Source organism: Syngnathoides biaculeatus, chromosome 18 (assembly GCF_019802595.1).
Source record: "Syngnathoides biaculeatus isolate LvHL_M chromosome 18, ASM1980259v1, whole genome shotgun sequence".
In the NCBI taxonomy this organism is placed as follows: Eukaryota; Metazoa; Chordata; class Actinopteri; order Syngnathiformes; family Syngnathidae; genus Syngnathoides; species Syngnathoides biaculeatus.
This window is the reverse complement of record NC_084657.1, coordinates 18,395,370-18,412,056: the sequence shown is the minus strand read 5'-3', so window position 1 is coordinate 18,412,056 and position 16,687 is coordinate 18,395,370. Positions and strand designations below refer to the sequence as shown.

The 16,687-nt window shown below is 43.5% G+C and overlaps 1 protein-coding gene across 3 annotated transcripts; it reads left to right on the top strand.

The window, feature by feature from the left end:
• Window positions 1-4,298: 4,298 nt before the first annotated feature.
• spry4 (sprouty homolog 4 (Drosophila)) lies at window positions 4,299-10,257 on the top strand. Of its 3 annotated transcripts, none has more exons than XM_061804293.1 (2): window positions 4,299-4,518; window positions 6,502-10,257. In XM_061804293.1, the coding sequence occupies exon 2, from the start codon at window positions 6,553-6,555 to the stop codon at window positions 7,663-7,665; it is 1,113 nt and encodes a 370-aa protein (XP_061660277.1). In that variant the 5' UTR covers window positions 4,299-4,518; window positions 6,502-6,552; the 3' UTR covers window positions 7,666-10,257. The 3 variants fall into 3 exon arrangements, with proteins under 3 accessions (XP_061660277.1, XP_061660276.1, XP_061660278.1); XM_061804292.1 differs by having other exon boundaries at window positions 4,300-4,514; XM_061804294.1 differs by lacking the exon at window positions 4,299-4,518 and adding an exon at window positions 5,219-5,268.
• The last annotated feature ends 6,430 nt before the right edge of the window (window positions 10,258-16,687 follow it).

Here is a 16,687-nt window from a genome sequence, read left to right as displayed (position 1 = left end):
CAGTCAACTTGTGCTAAAGGGCCTATATTTTGCCTTTGCAGGTGCTTTGTGGTATAGACAGACTGCAATGTGGTGTAAAATTCACTTTAAAAAGCTTTAATGGTCAAGAGATGTGTATTGCAGAAAGCGCCAAAGGGGACAACTTTGATGACTTGACCTGCCACAGGAAGCTTTTGATGTAAAACTGGGAGCGGCGATTGCCCTCATTTGAATGGAAAGCACTGTCACCTAATAAGTGCTCACAAACACACGCATGGGAAATTACCTCCTTATTTATTTTTGGAGACTGACAAAGACCTACAGATTAGTGAAACAAGAAAGAGACAAAAGTTAATTGGTTTGATCGTGTTTGTGTGAATCAGTCTCCTTGTGTGTCTCATAACATACTTGGCCAATAAAACGCATTCTGATTCTGAATTAAAAAATACTTCAAGCAGAATTTTTATGTATCTGCAACTTTGACTTTTGAGTTTCCTAAATGTATATTTTCACTATGATACGTTTTTACGGCACAAAACCCTTCCGGGCTTCTGACATGATACAAATTGGAACTTCCCATCCAACCTGATGAACCCCATTGAAATTGGTAGAAAAATCTGGTTAAGTCGAAGAGCTCTGTTTTCGTGTCGAGCATGAATCCAGCGTGGCCCTCTGTTTAACTATGTGAGAAGCCGGGGCTAGACCCAGTTTTGGTAATTTTGTGGACTGGCGTGCATGTCCAGTTGAAGTGGGTTGTTTCTATCATTTATATATTTTGGGAGGGGGGTTCTATACAGGTAAAAAATTTACTTTTTCATAGGACTATTCCAGGGCGGCACCGTGGAGCAGCTGGGAAGTGTTGGCCTCACAGTTCTAAGGTCCCGGGTTCAATCCCGGCCCCGCCTGTGTGGAGTTTGCATGTTCTCCCCGTGCTTGCGTGGGTTTTCTCCGGGCCCTGTGGTTTCCTCCCACATGCCAAAAACATGCGACATTCATTGGAGATCTCTAAATTGCCCCGAGGTGTGATTGTGACTGCGACTGTTGTCTGTCAACCAGGTGCCCTGCCAATTGGCCTGGCAACCAGTTCAGGGTGTACCCCGCCTCCTGCCCGTAGACAGCTGGGAAAGACTCCAGCCCTCCCCGGGACCCTTTTGAGGATAAGTGGCTAAGAAAATGGATGGATGGATGGATGGATGGATGGATGGATGGATGGATGGATGGATGGATGGATGGATGGATGGATGGATGGATGATGGATGGATGGATGGATGGATGGATGGATGGATGGATGGATGGATGGATGGATGGATGGAGTAGTCTTCCAGAAGTTGATTTCTACCCTGGTTATTTCCCAAGATATTTGCACTTTTACACAAGTATCACTTTCACGTAGTTTATTCAAGTGTGGTTAAATTGAGTGCGTCTGTTATTTACTTTCTTCAGTTGGATTAGAGACAAAAAAAAGAAATCCATGTCGTACGAAATATGTTCCCAGAGCAGATGGGGCTGTCCGTTATGGTCGCATTGATGAGCAGATGTCGCCGGAAGGAAGGCTGGAAGTAGTGGGATAGAAATGGGGGGGAGCCTTGGGATGGGAAGGGATCAAATTTGGGGAGGGGGGGGGTCAACCCTGGAGAGACATCCAGGCCGTTCCCCTGTTTATGCACAGTGGGCCTGGATGATCACGCCAAAAAGACATCAACACTGAAACAAGCTCTCCACTGCAAGTCATGTCAGACATGCAGCTGCACTATGAATGATGCCACATTTACTGCGTGCGCACTGCATCTGCAAGTACAGCAATAAACCGGCTCTCTCTATATATGCACATATGAAATCACTGCATTATCAGTATACAACACTGCTCATCACCAAATGAGCACCGTAGCTGCAGTGATGCATGATGGGTTTTTTTTTTTTCTTCAGCTGAAACTGAGGCCCCAGCTAGGGTGGAAGGAATTATGATCACTTCGAAACAGCTGTCAGTGTTAGCACAAATAAGAAACTTTAGGGTTTCTGGTAGAAAGTAAATAAAAATGTCATTGAAAGGCCTACTAGAACATCTGAAATGTATTTGGGGTTAATCAGAGACAAACAGTGTCACATGTGTCCTTATGCACATTTGACATTAATTTAGAACAACATACCCTTGAAAAGAGGGTTTGCCTTTTTGTGCAACCGCATTATCTCTGTTTATTTTTACTTACCCCATTGAAGCAATTCTAAAAAAAAAAAATCTATTACAAATGATTGTGAGTACTCTAGCAATTACGATGTCTAATAGAGCAATAATTTGGAACAGTGTCAATTGTGCAAATGGTGCAGATACTTAATCACATGAGTGGCCATTATTGGTCAACTACAGATGTGCAAATAGTGTACTGATGAGGCTACTGCAGTTGATACATGAATTATGTAGAAGCCGCCTGACTAACTAACCAACGAAAACATTAAAATCATGATCATATCACATCACATTGCAAATATGAGAACAAATGGGATTTTAATTTATATAATAATAATAATACATTTGTTTTACTATCCAATCTATTTAACCATCCACGCATGATTCCATCTCCATAACCGGTTATGTATCTAATCACATTATTTCCACTCAAACAAATCAACAGGAGTTGAGTTTCCAATTGATTTTTGAATACTTTTGTCTATAGACTGCAATGCGTGCCCTATTTTGATCCATATCCAAATAATGCACTTCCAGCAAATAATGCACTTCCTCTTTCTAAGTGTCTCTGTCCAAAAAGCAATAATCCCAATTTGGGGGCGTTGTCGTTGCCATGGTGATGTATGAAAACCCCTATTAGGGGCAACCTTTGGTTGGTTTAAAGCCCCTATCTGAAGGAGGAAGTAAGGAAGTGAGGGCAGCGAAGTAGGGGTGTTCCAGCAAACACACACACACAAGGATGTCAAAGAGAAAGGAAATTCACACTCATTTCCTGCGTGTGGTTTCAGTACAAATCAACAACATCCTGTCCTTTTGTGAATCCTGCCTGCCCTCATGCTGGTTTGCCCTCCCCACCAGCACTACCACCCCCACCCCGTAACACACACACACACACACACTAATAAGACTAGCAGGCAGCTCCTCCTCCTCCTCCTCTTTATGTGTGTTTATTAACAGTAAACACCGGCCATATACCTGGCACGTTGTTGTGTAGGATGGAAAAACATCATTATAATGTTGTGCCCCAAATTTACCAAAGGCCTTTTAGTAAGTTTTTTTTTTTTTTTACATTGACTTCATGTATTGCCATAACTTCATGATGTGCATAGACTATAATACACAAGAAACCATTCTTTTATGACCATCTATCTACAGTATCTATCACCTGTCGGCCCATTTATCTATCAAACATCTTATCTGTCGATCTTTTGTCTGAAGAAACTAGCAACACGTTTTTTTTTTTTTTTTGGGGGGGGGAGGAAACTTTGTTTTGAAAACATATCACCAACTCATAGCCATGTTCATTCGTGCAGCATGCACAGGATGTTTGCTAAAACGTTTTCCAGGTTTGATCACATGAGATTCCACATGTCGCACATTAAGGCGATTATTTGAGTTACCGTATTTTACTGGCAACCAGTATATTTGTATATATGTAAATGTAATTGCAGTTATGGTACTGTAAACTTACAAGCGTACTTACTTACGTGTTGCCAATACGTCACAGTACAACTTGAATTACAGTCATTTACTTACTGGGTGACAGAAGAGAACAAAATAGCCTCTCTCTTTTTTTTTTTTTTTTTTTTGTCCCAAAGCCGTGATTTTTGGATTCCCCAAATGAAGATAGACTCTTTTAAAATGGTCTTTTATCAATGCTACGGAGCAAACTATTGGGGATTTAATGGAGGAAGCAACCCCTGCTGCTGTATGCATAGAGTGATTATTCAATTAAAGGAATAAAGCCGTTTATGCAAATCAGACCTGGCATTGCCCTTGTGATCAATTAAAAAAAACTTCCTCTCGCTTCTCATTCACTATTGCCCCCCCCCCCCCCCCCCCGAAAAAAAATAAAAATCGACCAGCGCATGCGCAGCGCCACTCGGAATCTTCCCCATTCATAAAAATGCAACCTCCCGAGCCTGAGTCCCTCCCATTCACAAAAAAAAAGGAAAAAAAAAAACGACCGAGGCATCTCCGCAGCACACCCTCCCCTCCTCTTCCTCCTTAACCCTCCCATTCATAAAAACTCAACCCACCCTCCACTCCTCCTCCCCTTCTTCCTTTTTTTTTCTCCTCTCGAGGAGGTTGCAACATCACATCCAAAAGCTGCGCGTCCACAACCGCAGTCGCCTTTTTACGCACCAGCAGGCTCAGAGGAGAGAACCAGAGAACGCGTCCTCTCTTCCCCCCCACCCCCCTCTACATTTATTTTCGTTTAGCCCCTGCTTATCCTTTTCCACCCATTTGGACTAACTAACACTGCCATTGGAGCTATATATTCGCCGCCCGCAAGCGTTCTGGAATAATAGACGTGTTGCGCAACGACGAGATGACATTTTTACCTACCGTGAGTACGTATAGTTTAACGTGGATGTTGGAAAGGGAACCAAATAACGATTGAGCTTGCAGTCAGGGATAGTCACAACTATTTTGCAACAAGCTCGAGTCCTGTTTGCACTTGGAGTCAATATTTAACCAGCGCCCAGCAAAGTTAAGGGCGCACAGCAAAGCGAACCTGTGTGACGTTTAAAGACCATAAACGCGAGTGTGGTGCGGACAAGCATGTTCATATTCGTACGACATATTTTTTTTTTTTTTTTGCGTGACTTTTCTGCCAGTAATGACAGTATATTCTCATTTTAAACCCAAATATGACAGGTGCCCCCCCCCCCCGTTTTCATACATCGCCATAATTTATCACTAATTGCCTGATAATAAGCACCGGGAGGAGGAAAAAAAGATTTGTGTGTTTGTTTTTCGCCCGGACCTCCAATCTGGCAACCCAACCTGGCAACATCGTGCGCTGTTTCCTCGCATCAGGGTTATTAATCCGTGTCCGTGTCCGTGGACTTATGCATGTATCACGTGTTACAAAGCCCATATAAACACGCTATTTGAATATATGGAGACAGTGCGTCCGCCTCCGGTTTTTATGACTCAGTCCATTCACATATCGAAGGAATAGGGAGGGGTGGGGGGGGGCGTGCAGGCACGCACGAACGCACACGCATATAAAGCTCACGTACGCACAGTTCCGGTTTATAATGATCCCCGATTCTATCACAAGCGCGCGCGTGTGTGTGCCAGCGGTGCAACAACAGGTTTGTCAAACAGGATTTTGCACATTTTTTTATAAATGAGTTTAGGGAAAAAAAACGTGCACATGGGCACCTTTTAATTGTATGTCTTGACTAAAAATAGTGTAGCGAGAAAAATGAAGGATGAGGTTGTTAGAGGGCGAACACAGCACGTTGGATGCATGGTTGCTGGAAAAAAAAGAAGGACAACGAAAGATGACTGCAGCGCTTTGAGTCATGCTTGTAACAGCTAGTGCAGCCAAGCGGCGTTCATTTACTAAAACCAAGATGCAGCCCAGCAATAGCGAGAATCCCTTCCATTTTTGCCGTTTTTTCCCCTCAGATAATGCCCGTTAAAATGAATATGAATGAATGATGATCTTTCTCATCTATTTTGCATCTTTTTCCAATCTTTGCATCAAGGGGGAGTCTCTTTTGCATGCCAGTCCCGCTGATTTGAACCCAGGCGAAAAGGGCCAACTTGCATTGTCTTAATGTCAGGCGTTTGTCGCCACGGGGAGGTTTGTCTCCACCATCGTTGCCGGCTCCGCTTTTGGTTATTAACAAGGGGATACAATAACACTGTATTGTGGAAAATGTCAGTGTAAATCTGATCTGAAGTTGGGGGGGGGGCCCTCTGTGTGAATGCTGAGATCCCAAGAAAAAAATTCTATTTAATACATAACATCATATGTAAGAATCCCCCTATACATGCGCATATGCCCCCTAGTGACTACAAGCAGTGTAGGGATGAAATTGGAACAATCAGATTTGAGGCTTAGTCATTGCTAAAATAGTCTTCTTCTTCTATTTCCCTCAGGAAAATGTCTCAAATGTAGGTCCTGGCATACATAATTTATCCAAAATTAGACCAAATTGATGTTGGGGGTTGGAGTACAACACTACACATGCATGATCATGATGACAGAAATATTTTTCCAACAGTGTTAATGTGGATGCTTGTGAGGGGGGGGGGGGGGGTGTTCCTCAGTCTGGGACCGAGTTCTGTTTCCACGACACTAAAGTAACCTGAACTTCCATCTGAATGTGCCGTAGTCAGTAGCGAAGTTACATTTACAGTGAGAGAAACATTAATGGAGAGGGTTTAACTGTGCCGCTCACCTGGGTTCACATCATACTGATTTTATTTCTTGATTATTTTACAGCTCTATACCTAGTCCTCAGTGTATAACAATCATTGATTGAAATGAAGAAAACTCATAGACCAGGTCTTAACTCTCCTTTGTTTCTTTGCAGTTGTGCTAAATGCTACATTAGAGTGACGACGTGCCGGGCAGCAGCCTACACATGGAGTCCAGGGTTCCTCACCACATCCCCGGAGTGTCCTCCTCCATCATAGCCCAGCCTTTGCTGGACACCCAAGTGCCCTACGGCCACTTGCAGCACAGCCCCACCATTTACCCCATCGATCAGATCAAGTCCTCTCACATGGAGAACGACTACATCGACAGCCCCGCCGTCATCTCCCAACAGCCGCCGAGCCAGAAGGCGGCGAGCAGGCGGCTCAATTGGGCGGGTCCCAACCACGACGGGCTCCTGGGAGGCAACCACAACAACCATCACAATCACCAACACCACCACCAGGGCCGGTGCGAGCCTCACCATGACACCACCACACATCCGTGGATCTCCTTCAGTGGGAGGCCCAGCTCAATAAGCAGCAGTAGCAGCACATCGTCTGACCAGAGGCTGCTGGATCACGCTGCACCTACCCCCACCGTGGACCACCACCCTCGCCTGTACCCCCACCAAGGTCTCGTCAACACAATCACCACCCGAACTCCGAGTTGCTTGGCATCCTCGGAGCCCAAAGTCCTTAATTCCTCTTCTTCTACTTCCTCCTGCAACTCCTCCTCTAAATCCCTGGACCTCAAGGCTGGGAAACTGCCCACAGGGGGCCAGCAGGGGTTGGCACTGATCCCGTCCTCTATGGCTGAGAAGAAGCACCTCCTCCTCTGCGAACACTGCGGGAAGTGCCGATGCACCGAGTGCACCCTTCCCCGGACCCTGCCTGCCTGCTGGGTCTGCAACCAGGAATGCCTGTGCTCGGCTCAGAACATGGTGGACGCAGCGACCTGCATGTGCCTGGTCAAAGGGATCTTCTACCACTGCACCGAGGATGAGGATGACGAGGGCTCCTGCGCCGACAAGCCGTGCTCATGCTCGCAGGCCAACTGCTGCGCGCGCTGGTCCTTCATGGCTGCCCTCTCCATCTTTCTGCCTTGTCTGGTGTGCTACTTGCCGGCTACAGGCCTGGCCAAACTAGGACAAAAGTGCTACGACAATGTCAGCAGGCCCGGCTGCCGCTGCAAGAACTTGCAGGGCGTTGTCCCGGCGTGTAAAAACAGCCCTGTGGAAGCAAAAGCAGGAACACTTGAGAAGCAGCAGCAGGGGTCGTGATACCGGGACATCCTGTCTCGCGTAGGCCTTGTTTAAAAACAAGATGGACAGCACCACAGTACTTGTTCAATCTGTAGGGACCCCTAAACCAATCCCATTAATCTGCTGGAAGATTCTGAAGCTGACTTGTGTGAAACAAAAGGTACTTAAATAGCTGCTTGACCTATGTTTTGAAAGGCTGGAAAATCTGAGCGTTGGCCGGTAGGAAGTGTCGACAAACTCTTGGGTGAGATGCTACCGCCCAAGGACCGCAGTTTGGGTGGTTTTGCGAGGACGAACGGAGGCACATTGTACCCTCAGTTAATTTTTATAGCTAACCATAAACTGACCCACGCGATAATACATAGAGGTTAGACTATAGAGATAAATATCTACAGTATCTACCCCTGCCCTGAAAAGCACAGCCCAGTGTCCATCTTTGAACACCTACAGTTGAAATATGCTATCTTGGTAATGCTAGTATTCCATTTATCTTCACAGATTTTCATTTTAAAAAGTCCCCTTAATGTTTCGAGAAGCAAAATTGTCACCGTTTTTCAGAAAGTGAGGCTGAGACCATCTAACTGAGCTCACGGGGGCTGATCTTGAATCAGTTTCAAGGTTACCTGCCAATGTATCGTAGACCCAAACCTTCTCAGGGAATGTCCTCTAAAGACCCATGATATGTGCTGCATTCGAGACTTCCTGGGAAGTTGGAAATATGCTATTAGGAGCGTAGACCTCAAAGTGCTTTGGGGGGGAAATCAAGTAGTACCAACCGGATTAAGTGGAGAACAAGTCGTTATAACAGATTGTGTGATGCCACATGGTTAGACAGTATCTGTGAATTTGATTTCGAAGTTGGAACTCCTGACTTCGAGAGGCGTTCTGATGCACTTTTTTTTTTTTTACAAGTTGTAGGTCCGAAATCTCCTACTTCCCAGTTTTTTTCAAATGAAGCGTATGGGTTCCTAAACTATGATCTACTTCCTGTTTGCACAAAAGAAGGTGCAAAAGAAAGAAATGGAGGACAAAAAGGTGATAGCTAATAACCATGAAGTGGAGAAAAACAATTTCCAGAAATGCGTTTTCCGCGGGAAGGGGGCGGGGCTGAAGGCATAGTGATTGGTTAGAATTAAACCTGCCACTTGCACAACCCTTTTTTTTTTTTTTATTAGGTCAAAGCTAACCCCTTAAAGAACACACTAAAGCACACGATGAACCACCTCAGCTGTTCCGAGGTATGTGCGCTACTTTTAGCACGGCCCGAGTGTCTTCATTGTCATTAGTGCTGCATAGCATTCTTTTAAAGCCTTTTTTTGTGGCTTGCATGGGGATTTTTTTGTTTTTCATTTTGCCAAAGGAAGCGAACTTATGGTAGCATGTCATCGCTGTCCGAGGTGATCACCACAGTGGTAATGCACAAACGGGGATGGGAGGATGACGACACCCGTTTCCCCCCCAAGAAAATGGGGGCGAGGGGAAGCATGCTGCCCTACGCGATCTTTGTACCTCTTTTTTTCACGGTAGACTGCTAAACTCACAATTGTCTTGTTGCACAAAGCTGATTACACACTGTCCATCGAATGTATGTGGCAATATTGACAAAATAAATATATATATGTTTAGAAAAAGGTGCCAAAATCAGTGAAGAAGAGTGGCAGTTCATAGATGAAAACTCACAGACGATATGTTTAGTAATAGAAGCTATGCAGGTGAACAAGTTATTTGCTGTAAATAGTTTCATGATGTTTGTGTTCTTTAGAGAAGACTTAAATGTCCTTGAAAGGTTGCATGGTACACTATAACTTCAACTCAGTACAAAATACATAGAGAATATAATAGATATATATTTTGAGGGTAGGGAAGGAAAAATAAAAATAACGTTTTTGAGACTTTGTGCGAGAAGACGCACTTGAATAAGAAGAAAAAAATGTGCTCTGCAATAAAATAAAATCAAAAGAAAAATTGGAAAAACTCCTGCTGTTGATGGCTCATTAGCAGACAAAGGCTAAGCTAACTCCCTCGCCTTTGTAGAGTGCACCAAGGGAACACAATCCACCCATGTCTGGATCGAACCATTTCCTGCTGCTTCCCCCTCTTTTCAGTCTCTTGATTGACAAATACAGCTGCTGTGCATGCATTTGTGCCACAGCTCAAGGTTGTGTTACTGCCGCCTGTTTTGCCTGCCTTTCCCAAATTGCGCATTTTGAAAGTTGCCTCGCTTTTACATTAGACATTTGACATAAATCCTTAAAATGCCAATACTATTATTGTGTGTCTGTGTGGAAGGGGTGCGGAGGGCGGGGGTTATTCTACATCCCCAATCACCCTCTCCACCTGTGTCGTTCACTTTAGGCCCATTGACACTGATTATTCCTTTGTAACAGCAATGTTGGGGGGCGGGGGGGGGGCGAAGAAATCTGTGCTTTTTTTTTCGGGATATAACAGAGGACAAATGCTCTCATATAAAAGGTTTCCCTTTATAGATATATTTATTTTGAAGTTCTATTTTATATAGTATTTATTTAGATGCCAACTTTTTGTTTGTGAAGAAAGCTTATGTTGAAATGGAATGTACATTGACAATGGAAATATATATTGTTAAATACACTAGGGTGCTGTCGCCTCTTTTGTTGACTTGTTCATAATGCAAAATGCAAACATAAAGGACAGATAGATACACAGCTCTTAGAAAACTCAATTTGTAAGAGATATGCAAAATACATCCTGTAGCTATCTGCTTTACATTGTACATTGTACTACTAATAAAGTAGCTAACAAACAAAACTACTTTCCTTAACACAATAAGCTAAGCTACTGAGATTTCCTATTTTAAAAGAAACATTCACATCAAGTAATTATTGAAGAAAACTACTTTCCTAAACAAAATATGCCAAGCTACTAAGATTTCCACTTTTAAAACAAAGATTGACATATATTTCCAGTATATACAGCCTAACTAGCTATCTTGCTAACTAACCTGCTAAAAGAGAAAGGCAAAGTAGCAATGTAAGAAATATAAATTGAACTGAAAAAGGAACATTTACATTGTACCAATTGTTAGGATAACTATCTATGCTGGGAAACATAAATATGCCTAATATATAAATAGATAATTTCAGCGTAATATACAGTAGATTAGCTAAATAGCTACATAATAAAACTGTTTTCAAAACTAAATAGCTACAGTATTATGTTTAGAGAGACCAGGAGGTATTTGTCACGAAGAAACCAGCCTCAGCAAAGAAGAAAAGAAAACTCAGTGGCTACATTAGATAGATAGATAGATAGATAGATAGATAGATAGATAGATAGATAGATAGATAGATAGATAGATAGATAGATAGATAGATAGATAGATAGATAGATAGATAGATAGATAGATAGATAGATAGATAGATATATAGATAGATAGATAGATAGATAGATAGATAGATAGATAGATAGATAGATAGATAGATAGATAGATAGACTAAGTAGCTAAGTACTTTGGCTACCTAAACGAGACAGGCTCGCTAAGAAAAGCAACATAGCTATGTGAGATGAAATGACACTGCACACGCTTGACTTTACTTTGTGTCTTTTAAAGGGTCATTTGTGGCTAGTAGGCAACCATTTGAACCGCCGTTCTTTTGTTTTTACTTTTTATGGGACAACATTTACAAGGCTTTTTTTTTTTTACATCAATGCGCAGACTTCCTGAGTCAGACACTTCCTGTGTGTGAATAAATCACACTTTATAAAACACTGCCGGGCCCACCAAGGCCAAATAAAGCGTTGACTGAATGGGGAGAGTTACATAAGTCTCAGGAAATGTCATGCGATGTGTGCAGTGTGTGTAGTTCAAGTGACAATTACACAAAGTTGGTACGTGACAATCTGGATGTGTCACATTCCTTTTGCAACAAGAAAAGTAAAGCTGAGCACGGACGCCGACTCTTCAACTCTCTGGCCCACCTGTGCCACGAGTCACCTGAGGTCTTCTAGGTTCACCTGGGTGTGCCCATCCCCCTACTCCCCAGCAACATCCAACACTTTGCTTCTTATGTGTTTACCTGAGCGCACCTGGGAGGGGCAAAGCAAGGGGAGTGCATGTGTGAGACAGCAAGAAAGGGAGCAAAAGGAAGTCTCAGAAACACAAAAACCGGCCCTACAAGCACAACTGTGCAACAGATGAGCAACCGGCCGGTTTCCCTGTCGCCTCTGTCAACACACATGCACACACAAATAGACGCCTGCATTTTGACTTCCTTCACACCTACGTTGTCATTTCCGACCCCCATCCTTGGCGGCCCGCATACCTGCTTATCAACACAGGAAGTTGCCAGTGTTTATGATCAACCGCAGTATGTGGTACTGTATTCCTGCAGAGTCTAGCGAGATACAATAAAAGCGCCAAATGCGTGGTTGTGAGACAGCCACAAGGGAGATGTACCAAACATTTGCTACCTGGCCCTTCATATGGTATCTACGCAACTTAATCCTCTTTTTAATGCAACCACAATTACTTTGCAGTTGTAGAAACTATCAGTGATTTTTTTTTTTTTTTTAATTTATGCAATGTAAGAGTAGGCATTCGTGCCAACTACATCATCTGGAGCAGTTTAGAATCAATATGTCACTAAGAACATGGCGATAACCTTTTAATAAAACACGTAATAGTGACCAGAAATGCAGATTTTTTTTTTAAATTATGGTGTCTAGATCGCCGTCCACATTTTGCGAGTTGCAGCTGTCACGAGTTTCTGACCAACCGGAGGCTTGAAAAATGCTGGCATCGCCACAGGGGCCAATTAACCAATAGGAAATTAAAGTGACTAACTAAATAAACAGTGCAATTGCTAATAGCTTAAATCACGTGGGCCTTCACTCCTGGTTCTGAATTGCTGTCTAGATTAAATTCATGTGGCAGCACATAGATGCTGAAATCTGATTGGACAGAGGCAATGATAAAAAAAAGACAAAATCTGAATCCACATGTTCTTGAAGTTGTGAAAAATGCTCCAAAATGAACAGAATAGAATATTGGGAAGAAGTGAATATAAGTAAATTCAATTTATATTCGGGTGTATTCCTCCTAGATTGCAAAAACATGCATGTTGAATGCATGTTGAAGATGTTGAAATGTCTACAGAGTCTGTGGGGGCCCCGCCTCATGCTCAAAGTCAGCTGGAAAAGGTTTCATCTTACAATACTCGCAAGCCTAATTAGGCCAAGTACTAAAGAAATATGACCATACTATAACCCACCAAACCTGACTACCTGCACTTTGAAATGACAGCTATGTTTGTGTAGTGCAGTATTGAACAACTCCACAGTTCTTTTGTGAGAGTGGCTCTACACGTGCAGACCTTTAATAATATTTCTTCACAAATTGTCACGAGAATATTTCTCTGACACAAACTGAACTTGAAACTCTTTGTGGACCGGAGCACTGTGCTGTGTTGGTGTATGGATCAGGTGAGCATGTTTGTGCTCTACTTGTACTCTGACTTCATTACACAACACCACAGAATAAGGTCACCCCTCCCTACACACACCCAACAGCTGTCATGATAAAACCACACCGTAACCCTGTCACATATTAATGGATTTATCTCAAGTTTGGGGCAATTCGTTAAACACAATTCATTAGATTGTCTTGCATTTGTTACACAGAAAAGTGATTAGAATTTTCTGAACTTGTGAGCTGGACAGTAAAACACAAATACAGTGAAGAAAATAAGTATTTCAACACCCTGCTTTATGGGACGTTCTCCCACTTAGAAATCATGGAGGGGTCTGAAATTTTCATCGTAGGTGCATGTCCATGTGAAAGAGATAATCTAAAACAAAAAATCCAGAAATCACAATTTATGATTTATTTAATGATTTATTTGTGTGATATAGCTCCAAATAAGTATTTGAACACCTGTCTATATGCTAGAATTCTGACCCTCAAAGACCTATTGGTCTGCCTTTAGAAGTCCACCTCCACTCCATGTATTATCAAAAATCAGATGCACCTGTGTGTTAACTTATAGAGACACCTGTCCACCCCATACAATCAGTAAGACTCAAACTTGTAACATGGCCAGGACCAAAGACACCAGAGACAAAATTGTACAACTCCACACGCCTGGAAAGGGCTACGGAGAAATTGCCAAGCAGCTTGGTGAAAAAACGTCCACTGTTGGAGCAATTAGTAGGAAATGGAAGAAGCTAAACACGACGGTCAATCTCCATCGGAGTGGAGCCCCATGCAAGATATCACCTCTTGGGCTCTCAATGATCCTTAGAAATGTGAGGAATCAGGCCAGGGCTACACGACAAGACTTGGTCAATGATCTGAAAAGAGCTGGGACCATTTTCAGGTGACTGTTGGTAATACACTAAGACGTCATCGTTTGAAATCATGCATGGCACGGAAGGTTCTCCTGCTTAAACCAACACGTCAAAGCCCGTCTTAGGTTTGCCAATGACCGTTTGGATGATACAGAGGAGTCATGGGAGAAAGTTTTGTGGACAGATGAGACCAAAATGGAACTTTTGGGTCATAATTCCACTAAGCGTGTTTGGAGGAAGCCGAATGATGAGTTCCATCCCAAGAACATCATCCTTATTGTGAAGCATGGGGGTGGTAGCGTCATGCTTTGGGGCTGTTTTTCTGCACATGGGACTGGACGGCTGCAGTGTATTAAGGAGAGGATGATCGCGGTCATGTATTGTGAGATTTTGGGGAACAACCTCTTTCCCTCAGTCAGAGCATTGAAAATGGGTCGTGGCTGGGTCTTTCAACGTGACAATGACCCGAAGCACACTGCCAGAAAAAAACAAGAACTGGCTCTGTAAGAAGCATATCAACGCCTAGCCAGTCTCCAGACCTAAACCCAACAGAAAATCTTTGGAGGGAGCTGAAAGTCCGTGTTTCTCAGCCACAGCCCAGAAACCTGTCTGATCTAGAGAAGATCTGTATGGAGGAGTGGGCCAAAATCCCTCCTGCAGTGTGTGCAAACCTGGTGAACAACTCCAGGAGACTTTTGACCTCTGTAATTGCTAACAAAGGCTACTGTGCCAAATATTAACATTGGTTTTCACCTACGATGAAAATTTCAGACCCCTCCATGACTTCTAAGTGGGAGAACTTGCAATAGAGCAGGGTGTTCAAATATTCATTTTCTTCACTGTACATATAAACAATACCTTGGAGAAAATGTTACTAAATGGCTAAAAATATTGAGTGTACAATAATATTAATGATAAATATTTTGTATTGTAATTGTCCATACATTTAGTAAGGCCGCTGGGAGTATAAGGTTTTCCTACCCCAGCTCCAGAGTGCATATGTCGCAGAAGTTGTTAATGCAATTTGAGGTCTCCTGTCGAAAACATGTGTTGTTTGCCCTTACACGCACACAACAAAAACACTCACTCTCAGTATCAATGCTCTCCCCCCTCCCCACCCCAAACACTTTTCTTCCCTCGGTGGAATTCAAAAGTAAAATGAAGCCGAGTGTGACAGGACGGATTCCGTTGCAGGAAAAACACACATTTCAACACTTGCCGTGATCGAGGGGGGGGTGGGGGCTTCCGGGACAGTCGGAGGAGAGCAGGGAGCAGCGGAGACGCGGGTGTGCGGCGCAGGGGCCCGGCCTTGTAAAATGTCAGTGAATGGGAAAGTGGATTATGTCGCCCTTTGTCACGCAAGGAACCATATTTGGTGCTACTTAGCTTACCACGGAGTATTAGTCTCAACAGTCTCCAATGTGTTGCAGTATCCAGTTTTCTTGCTGCACTTAAGGCCTCTTTACACTCGCGCGTGCAGCAACCATGCTAGCGTCACTTCGGGTTTCCCGCACGTAGTTTGGCTTCATACTCAAGCGCAATCCACGTGTACAATTTTGAAAATGTGCAGCAGTTCTTCTCCAAGTCAGAGGTGTCACTACGGCTGGTATTGACTAGGACAGGTCTGGGTGCAGTTTGCTCAGCACTTTTTTGTTATTTCAAGTAGCCGTTTTTACTGTCCCCGATTTCCACGCGACGTTGCAGAAGTGTGTCAATTAGGACAGCCTCACACCATCGAGAGCCTTTAAGAAATCCTGATGAAGCTCATCCACAACCAGGGCCTTGCCACAGAGGACCTTTTTAGCCACTTTGGTGACCTCAATCCCAGACGGATGAGAGCCTGCCTCAGAGAACCCAGACTGGTTCCTTCAGTGAAGGCAATTGAGGAAGTCTTCAAAGTATTCTCCGCACCGACTCACAAAGTCCCGAGTCGCGGTCAGCAAGACCAACCCTCAATATACACAGTGTTGACGGCGCACTGGCCCGCCCTCCTGAGACGCCGGATGGTGGACCAGAATTTCCTCGAAGCTGTCTTTCTCCACGGCCTCACCGAACTCTTCCCATGCCCGAGTTTTTGCTTTAGCGACAAGCGAAGCTGCATTCTGCTTGGCCAACCAGTACCCACCATCTGCCTCAGGGAGTCCCACAGGCCAAAAGTACCTGATAGGACTCCTTCTTCAGCTTGATGGGATCCCTCACCATTTGTAATATCTTCACCTGTTTCTGTAAAATTAAAAACTCCAGTTTCCACGTTCCTCCAGCAGCCCATTTTCTTGCTGCCTTCACTTTCCTCGAAAATAAATGGCTACTGGCAAAAATAAAACAAATGCTGGTGTTTCCTGAGAGTGTGCCTAAACATATCCTGATGTTATTTTAAATGTTGCTGCTTTTGTTCATTTCCCTGCTGAAGTCAAATCTCCTCTGAGACAAAGTTCCAGAATTAAAACAAAATCATGAAAATGTAGAAATGTCTTGTAATACTCTCCAGGATTTGAAATTCCGAGTATTTTTAAAAATCTAGGGTAAAAACATTGAATACGGAGTTGAATTTTCCTTATTCACGGATCAAGTGTCACTTTGAGGCAAAGGTGAATACGGAGGAAGAAAGCCAAAGAAAAGAGATTAGGTGCATTTTTCTTTTCCAAGGCTGCTTCCCTTCTTCCCTTCTTCCATGCAAGTCATGCAGGCAGTCAGCATTACCACCATGGAGTCAGTC

Bases quoted from the DNA above. Each gene is read 5' to 3' on its own strand.
- spry4 (XM_061804293.1), top strand. From the start codon at position 6,553: ATGGAGTCCAGGGTTCCTCACCACATCCCCGGAGTGTCCTCCTCCATC.